The 8,756-nt window shown below is 38.7% G+C and overlaps 1 protein-coding gene and 1 long non-coding RNA gene across 2 annotated transcripts; one reads left to right on the top strand and one right to left on the bottom strand.

Moving 5' to 3' along the window:
- Positions 1-692: 692 nt before the first annotated feature.
- Positions 693-1,007, top strand: LOC122047936. The gene is made up of 3 exons (XR_006130694.1): positions 693-709; positions 782-841; positions 926-1,007. It is a non-coding gene; the product is annotated as an uncharacterized LOC122047936 (long non-coding RNA).
- A 3,853-nt stretch (positions 1,008-4,860) lies between these two features.
- Positions 4,861-8,164, bottom strand: LOC122053256 (WAT1-related protein At5g64700-like). The gene is made up of 7 exons (XM_042615220.1): positions 7,890-8,164; positions 7,759-7,821; positions 6,316-6,432; positions 5,982-6,237; positions 5,736-5,894; positions 5,508-5,659; positions 4,861-5,405 (listed from the first exon to the last, which is right to left on the bottom strand). Exons 1-7 carry the CDS (start codon positions 8,060-8,062, stop codon positions 5,276-5,278), a joined length of 1,050 nt encoding a protein of 349 aa, XP_042471154.1. The 5' UTR covers positions 8,063-8,164; the 3' UTR covers positions 4,861-5,275.
- Between the last annotated feature and the right edge of the window lie 592 nt (positions 8,165-8,756).

The raw sequence follows: 8,756 nt of genomic DNA, 5'->3' as shown, positions 1-8,756 counted from the left end.
CCATTTTTCGTTAATAGACACCGATTTTAACAGCGGTTTTTAAAACCGGTGTCTATGATTATTTTCTTGTTCTATCTACGAAATCGGATAGTAAAAAACTATTGTTAAAAGTGGTGTTAATGAACCAAAATAAAATAATTTAATTTTTACACCAATACTTAGCTAAAATTTTCAACACTTCAATTCTTCCCTCCAACCTAAACCTATATGACACCGTCCACGGGAGGCAGAGAGAGAGAGCCGTCTTCGGGCGACTCACCTTCTCCGCCTCTATCTTCTCCTCCCCTCCCATCGCCGACCCAATCTCGAACTCCTTCGTTCTCCCAAATCGAAGCAGACAGAAACAGAGATCGGAGATCTGTGCTTCTGATTCACCGCTTGATCCGCCAAGATGCAGATAGGTTCCGAGAAGGCGTCGTCGCTCGATCTCTTATCGCTCGTCGTCGCCTCCCTCTCCGACGGATATGGGCTCGATTCCGACACCGGGGATGCGTTCGTGGAGAACCGGCTGCTGATCGCCGTCCTGAGCATCGTCATCGCCGTGCTCGTCGGTTGCGTGGCAATCTTCTTCGTCTGGCGATCGAGCGGAAGGAAGCCCGCCGAGCCGCTAGTGGTGAAGACCCAGATGGATACAGAGGAGGACCAAGGGAAGAAGAAGGTCACCGTCTTCTTCGGGACGTAGACCAGGACAGCTGAGGGGTTCGCGAAGGTTAGGGTTTTTATCCGAGTAGTTCATTTTTTGAATTTTTCTCCCATGAGCTTAGATTTTCCCCCCTTCTAGGCGCTGGCTGAGGAGGCAAAAGCACGGTACCCTAATGCCATATTTAAAGTCGTGGATATCGTAAGATCATCTTCCTTCTGTTTCAGATAATTGGAAATACTACTGATTAATTGACTGATCTGTAGTTAGTTTCCTCAATTATAGGACGAATATGCTACTGAGGATGATGAGTACGAGGAGAACCTGAAAAAGGAGAGCTTGGCTTTGTTCTTCTTGGCTATGTAAGTTGAAAGCCAGGAATTTTTTGTTCTTATAAACGATCAGTTTCCTCAAAGTTCGAGCTGATCCCTTTGTTTTCATAAGGGAAAGAGAGAGGAACCTAGTTGGAAAATCTTCAATTTGGTGTGTTTAGTTTGGGCAATCAGCAATATGAACATTTTAATAAGGTTTGGCATGATGAAATTGTCAGTATTCTGTTTGTGGGAATTGCTTGGCTGATATATTTGTGTATTGTGTCCTTGCAAAGGTTGTTGTGGTGATCGATGAATTGCTTCATGAGAAAGGTATATAGTCGATTTATTTAGTTTGTGATTTGACTAAGTCACACATGCTCCTAAAGCTGATTTTAAATCCTATCTTCAGTTGCAAGCTCAAAGTTCATGCATTTCATTTTCTAGAGAATTTAACTTGTTTTGTAGACTAATTGTTACTCTAAAAACTTGTAAAGTCAACATGCTATGAGGAGTTACTAAGAAACAATTGAGTAGTCATGTTATCTGTGAGTTTCATACATACAACTGTAATGTAGTAGTCATGTGCAAGTTTGTAGATGTGTTTAATGAATTTAAGCATCATTCTTACTTGGATATTCTTCTATCTTTTTTTTTTCTTTTGCATAGGCGCCAAGCACATTGTCCAAGTGGGGTTGGGAGATGATGATCAGGGTATTGAGGATGACTTCTTTGCATGGTATGTAGTATCAACAAACTTTTATGCATGCCATCCAAATTTCAATGTCGACTACTGCTATTTTCCAGTTTTCTATTTTTTTTTCTCTTTTGCCCATCATTATCTCATTACTCCTTTGTGGAATATGAAATATCAACTGTACTTTCAGGAGGGAGCTTCTTTGGACGGAGTTGGATAAGTTACTTCAGGATGAAAATGAGACAGGTGCATCTACTCCTTATACAGCTGCCATTCCTGAATATCGGGTTGTATTTGTCAAGCCTGAAGAAGTTCCATATCTGGACAAAAGTTTGAGTTTTGCAAATGGCCATGCTATTCATGACATACAACATCCATGCAGGTAGAGATGCTCTTTACAAAGACAATTTAAAAACAGTACTGGTTAGGATTTTCCAGTCCATGAAAAGCATATCTAACACAACTTGTGTATCTTCAAGGGCTAATGTGGCTGTAAGACGAGAGCTTCATACTTCAGCTTCGGACCGGTCCTACATCCATTTGGAGTTTGACATAGATGGCACTGGAGAATATTATATATCACTCTCACTTGCATATTTTGAGAACATGCAGGATGCATACACTAATTATATTTCTTTGTGTAGTTTTCACTGGATTTTGACTATCATCAATGTTGAGATGGAGATTAATTTTTTGTTAGATCCTCTTGGTCACCGCATTCGTGATCAAGATTGGAAATATGTTGTCAACATATAAGTTTTTTGGCTTCTTTTCTTACCTTTGTTGAAACATGGATGTATTTTGATGTGGTAATACAATTCCCACGGGTTATATGCATGAAGGGCCTTGAAATTGTATAATGCGGAGGTGGGAAGGAAAGGGAAAAAACAACCAACATGAGAAGTTATCAAGGTATGTCTGATCCTTTTGATTAGCAACTGTTTCACTATCCTCGAAGGAGTTATTCCAATATTTCTTTTCTAACATAGGCTCCTCAACAACCGGATGCGGAGCAATGTGATTTTTATATCATGCGATATATGAAAGATATAATTGAAAATTTTGGAGTTGACCACAAGGATTCACTTCCAGCAATGGTAATAATACAATATCTTCCATTTTGCATATAAGCCCTAAAGATAATTTGTTGCATTTTCCAACATTGCTTCAGTATCATAATTGATACAAACTCATATTTGATTTTGATTGATTATGAACGTCTCTTAGCTTTTCCCTCATTATATCAGATCTTGCTGCTGCTATGCTTTTCCCCTGGTGCTTGATGTGTTTCTATGTAGTCTTTGAACTTCTCTATTTCAATTTTGGCAGCTATGTGCTCGTCTATGATTAATAGTTCAATAGAATTCAGGGTCACTGATTTGTTATATGATGCTCTTGGTCCTTCCATGATTTTTGAATTCAACCATTATCATGCCTAGTAATTTGTTGTATGATGCTGTCGGTTCTTATCAATCTCTACACTTTAATTAGAAGGAGCAAATTATCTATGTTATATTCTAAGCAGCATATACTAAGTGTCATATATACGCGCAATTATCCTTCAATGAATTAAGCATTATAAACAATATATAGTCTTCCACAGCAGCCTTTAAAAACTTAGTATTCTATTTTATTTGATACATGTACACATTTTTTTTAGTTATTTGACATATGGTGGATTATTGGGTCCTGATCATGAATTAACTTTGTATAAAGTATTGTAGATTATCTTTGTTGCAAGTATCAATTAGAAAGGGACTTTCTTTGGTTTAGATATTTTGCATTCCAAATTTAGTTTATTGGTAGTTCTCATTGCAAAACCAGACTGAAAAGCTTTCAAAATACTTGATTTGAAGTGTTAGAAGGATAGAGATCAGAAAAACTAGACTGGCCTCGTTAGAGCTAGAGCAGATATTTGGAAAAAAATAAATAAATCAAAATTACATCTTTACCATTTCCAGCTTTCAAAATTGCATCTTTACTAATATATTATTTATGTGTTTTTACAGTTTACAAATCTCAAGTACTCCAGAGTTGAAATTGATGAAGTGCGGTTCGAGTGGGCTGAATGCATGCTAGATTACATTTGAAGTGCGGTTCTACCTTGATGTGTTGTTAAAAGAATGTTCTACCTTGATTCTGATATCTATTAGCTTTTGATGTAAAAAGAATGTTTGTGTATTTTATGGATACTGTTGTAAGAAGATTATTTATGTAATTTGTGAATATTTGTGTATTTTATGGATACTGTTGAATGAAGAATATTTGTGCAGTTTGTGAATATTTGTGTATTTTTTTTTGTTACTGTCGGTTTTTCATTGTTTCGGAAATCAAATTTGTGCTGTTAAAAAATACAGATATTACATCGGTTTTCCACCGCTGCAAAACCGGTGTTATTAACTAATATTACATCGGTCGTATACCGCTGCCAAAACTGGTGTTATTAACATATAATATTACATCGGTTTTACACCGTTGATGAAACAGTGTCGTTAAGTGATACTACACCGGTTTTAACCCGATGTCTAAAATGGCAGACCTTTTACATCGGTTTCATAGACATCGGTCGAAAATGTAATAGACACCGGTGGAAAACCGATGTCTATGAGGGTTTTTGTTGTAGTGTCTTGAAGGCACTTGGGGAGTTTCTCCAAGGTTCAAGAGACGACGACAAGCACAAGTAAGCAAGAAGAATGGTGTATTACATTGTATTTTTATTTCTTCTTCTTGTGTTCGTGTTTGTGTGTGAATACTGTACGAGGCTTCTCTGCCTCCGGCTGCGACTGAGAAGGAGGTTTTCATTAGTGGAGTGAGCGTGTCGTGTGGATCCTTGGATTAGTCACCTCTTCTTGAGGTGGATACCAAGTAAATCCTTAGTGTTAGCGTTGTGTGTATCTTGTGTTTATTTCCGCTGCATATTATCAAGACGAAGCAACCGACAAGCGCGACGAAACGCTATTCACCCCCCCTCTAGCGGCATATCGGTCCCAACACCAATTTGCAACTGAAATGACTTGGATACTCCAATCGTTGCTTTTCTCTTCGCGGAATAGACAAGGCTAGGTCATGGTCTTCTTCAAATGATCTTCTTTTACGTCTTTTGAATTCTTTTCCACTCCAAACTGCTCCTGAAAGTGAAAACAAACACCAAGCAGATTTTTGGACGTAAAATAGTAATTATGCTTAAATTATCATGATAAAAGGTACAAAAGCATAGATCACAGACAATTAATACAGAAAGATGTACATTAAACAATACAAAATAATACATATAATCTACGCACATCAGCCCTCTTTTATATATGCAGAGAGAAAAAAGAAATATCTTTTTCTCTAATTCAAAGTCTTCATACAGTCATCAATGCAGCCACCTGCCTAGTGTACGATCTCTCCAATTTTTAAACAGGATCAGATCTGAGTTGAAGAAGCTGAATTGAAGAAGCTGTCCAGACTTGACGAAAGTCAACAAAAACGAGTTCCATAGAATTTAATCCACCCTCGTTCTCGGACCGGAACACTATTAGTAGCATGTTCTTTCTATAACAAATAGCAATTCACAGCTGCAGGAACAAACTCATAGAAGCTAAAAGGATAATTGATACAAGTGCATGGCCAAACAGATAAAACTCATGTTGTTTCCTTCTCTTGCACATCCGATTTTTCGACTTGAGTTGGAAGGTCGCAGAGCATGTTCTCCTTACTCTTTCCCCATAGAACACTGTAAAGACCTCCAACCATCAGGAATCCACCTACAACACTGAAATCAAAAGGTTTATTCATTCTTAGATGAGATCAACTTTATAGCTAATTAATATAATTGGGAGATAGACAGAGATATACATCAGATATATTCACTTACCTTCCTAGAGAAATCACCTCTCCTAGTAAAATAATCGAACAAAGCATGGTGAAGACAAGACCTAGCGGGGTAAATATTGCCACAAAGACAGGACCCTTCTTCTCGACAATCCAACTTTGTAAATAGAACGAAACGGCAGTCACAATAAATCCCTGCCATGCAAAAGAATCTGAATTTGCTATAGAAGTTAACACATTGTTGAAGACGGTACGGGAATTGCACACTCACACCATAGAGAACAGCAACTAGACCCATATCAAATTGCAGCTTCCATTTGGAGGCCTCTCTCTCAAATGCCATGGCTACAAAAAGGGACTGAAAGGCACTGAAGAGGGACTGAAGAGTTGTAAAAAGTATCTTCGATGGGAATTCTTTAAGTATCTTACCCTGTCAAATATATATGTCGCTGAAACAGTATGGATATTGTTCTCTCTATTATGATAATTTCGAGTTGGTTATAGCATGTCTATATACCTGTAGAACTAACCACATTGACCAGGTTAAGTTGGAGATGATGACGAACAGAGATCCTTTGATCCAGGTTGCCATGGAAGGAGCTGATGCATGATCTGCAGAGCTTTGGTTATGGTCACGGTGGCCATGGAGATGATACAGAGGGGAGATGTGAGGGCCTTTGTACAAGGCAATTGTCATTACACCTGCAAAACAAAGTGTTATTCCTGTTGCCTTCCCTATTCCTGGCAGACTCTTCAGTTTAAGGCTTTCAATCCTGCGACGTATTGGTGAAAAAGATTTAGGCAAAGTTTCTCAATCAAAAAAGAACCAAATTGAACACTATCTGAACAACCTGAGCAACAGGGCCAAGAAGAAGGTGAACACAGGGACAGTATTCGAACATGCTGAAGCTAGTGATGCTGTAGTGTACTTGAGCCCTATGTTGTTCATATTCAAGCTCCAAGTAATTCTAAAAAGGAAAGTATATATATCAACTATATATATTAATACGGGAAATAGTAGGTGACACACTATTAGGATGGAGATGACGGTTAAAATTTAAAAACTATATGTCTAGGCAGTTCACTCTCCAAATCTCAGTCGTCCTCTTAGTCGGTCGGACCGAGGGTTTAGTCCACTTCTCTTGGGCATCATTCCAGTCCTAATCCTGGCCGGCCTCTTAGCCGGTCGAATATAGGGCTCAGTCCCCTTCTCCTAGGTACCATTTCAGTCCTAATCCCGATCGGCCTCTTAGCCGGTCAGTCCCAGGGCTTAATCCCCTTCTCCTAGGCATCATCCCATTCCTAATTCCAGTTGGCCTCTTAGCCGGTCAGATTTGGGGCTCAACCCATTTTCTATGGGCACCATCTCAGTCCTAATCCCGACTGGCCTCTTAGCCGGTCGAACCCAAGGCTCAATCCCCTTCTCCTGGGTATCATCCCAGTCCTAATCCAGGTCTGCCTCTTAGCCGGTCGGATCCAGGGCTTAGTCCCCTTCTCCTGGGCACCATCCCAGTCCTAATTCCAGTCGGCCTCTTATTAGCCGGTCAGTCCCTAGGCTCAGTCCCCTTCTCCTGGGAACCATCCCAATTCTAATCCCAACCGGCCTCTTAGCTGGTTGATCTCCCAGGGTGACAACACTGTCAGGGAATTGTAACAACTTGTCAAAAAATAACAGATATCCATCAAGGAATATTCCAACACTCTATCACATACCAGTCACAGAACTTTTCTCTACCCAATGGAAGTCTGCGTACATTATTTTTCACCCGACACCTTCTGACACACGACATTCTCTAATGTCTTATGATTGCGGATGTTACAAATTAAGGCAGTGTAAAAATGTAAGTTCTCTTCGTTGACCAGGTACGCGTTAGAAAGCAACCTTACTTATGCACTCATTTACTGTTCTTCATCTTTTTCCGCTCGACTTGTCTTATGATTTGAGCATCTGAGGGTCTGCGCTAGAGACCACTTCTTTGGTTCTCGCTCTAACGCTTCTGGGTGCTTGGTTGGTGGTGCATGTAGGGTTGTGGTTACTATCAGCGATCTTCTCCCTCAGGCTCTAGATTCCTCATTTCGTCGACGTTCTCACTATCATCACTGATATCCCCAGTTTCTAGATGAGATCAACAATAAATAAATAAATATATATATATATATATATATATATATATATATATATATATATATATATATATATATATATATATATATATATATATATATATATATATATATATATATATATATATATATATATATATATATATTCCGGATGACATCAAGAAACTCACCCAATCAATGCATGCAAGAACAGCTTCCCAACAATTGCAGGTGTCAATGGCGGAGACTTTTTCCTGAAACCAAAAGGATCGCAAATTACTCATTTCTGGGACAAATTCTGTTCAATCACGTAGTCACATGCCTCTCAAAAACGAAGGATATCGGCGTTAACAACAGAGAGGCAGCTGCTTGTCGATAGAAGACAAAGACGTAGGTGCTGACACCCTTGTCGAAGATGAACTTAGAGATCACGTAGAAGCCTGTGTACGTGAGTTGCACCATGATTGCAGCGATATAGGGTTTGCAGGCATCCATGGCTCAAAGGAAGAAGGGTTAGGGATTGTGCCTTAAAAAGAGTGATGGAGTGAGGAACCCTAGTGCTCCTGAAAAGACTGTAGTGCATGGTGGATATGTAAACTCGTGTTAACCAATTGATGATGATCGAGAGAGTTATCCTGAAATTTTAATTTGTTGCTTATAGAAAAAAGGTGTAAAGTGTCATTGCCATGAGGTCACATTGTTCCTTGTACAATCCCTATTGCATATATTCCCATTGAAGCACTAGCGCACTTGTTGATCATAATGTTCTTGAAACCCTCAAAAATAAATAGGAAGAACAATTCTGTCTCCATTCTAACACGTCTATCTCTTGCCAACGAGTTCAGAATAACTATTTTATTGCCTTGAAATAAAGAAAAAACACACTAGATAAGAACAACATGGTGACAAGTGCACTCTATGGAATATATATATAACTTTCATGATCTTCTACCGTCACCACCAACAATTTTTCTCTCTTTTTTCTTCAGATATGCTTTCATCTTAGTTGTTACTTAAGTTATTTTATGTTCCTTTTCTCACGTGTAAAATATCATCCGCGATGCTATACATAGAAGGCGAGAATTTTGTGAAAGTAATTTTGGACAATAGGAATCATTGCTAAGCATAATTTAATTATTTTACATACAAGATATAACTCTTGAGAATATAATCTTATATATTCACACGA

Source organism: Zingiber officinale, chromosome 1B (assembly GCF_018446385.1).
Source record: "Zingiber officinale cultivar Zhangliang chromosome 1B, Zo_v1.1, whole genome shotgun sequence".
Taxonomy (NCBI): domain Eukaryota; kingdom Viridiplantae; phylum Streptophyta; class Magnoliopsida; order Zingiberales; family Zingiberaceae; genus Zingiber; species Zingiber officinale.
The sequence above is the reverse complement of the archived record's forward strand: the minus strand, read 5'-3'. Positions and strand labels throughout refer to the sequence as shown.

Excerpts from the sequence above, each read along its gene's own strand:
- LOC122053256 (XM_042615220.1), bottom strand. The coding sequence starts at position 8,062 with ATGGATGCCTGCAAACCCTATATCGCTGCAATCATGGTGCAACTCACG. Across the intron at positions 7,822-7,889 it reads ATATCCTTCGTTTTTGAGAG|GAAAAAGTCTCCGCCATTGA; the intron begins GCATGTGACTAC and ends TTTTGGTTTCAG. Across the intron at positions 6,238-6,315 it reads TTCTTGGCCCTGTTGCTCAG|GATTGAAAGCCTTAAACTGA; the intron begins GTTGTTCAGATA and ends AATACGTCGCAG.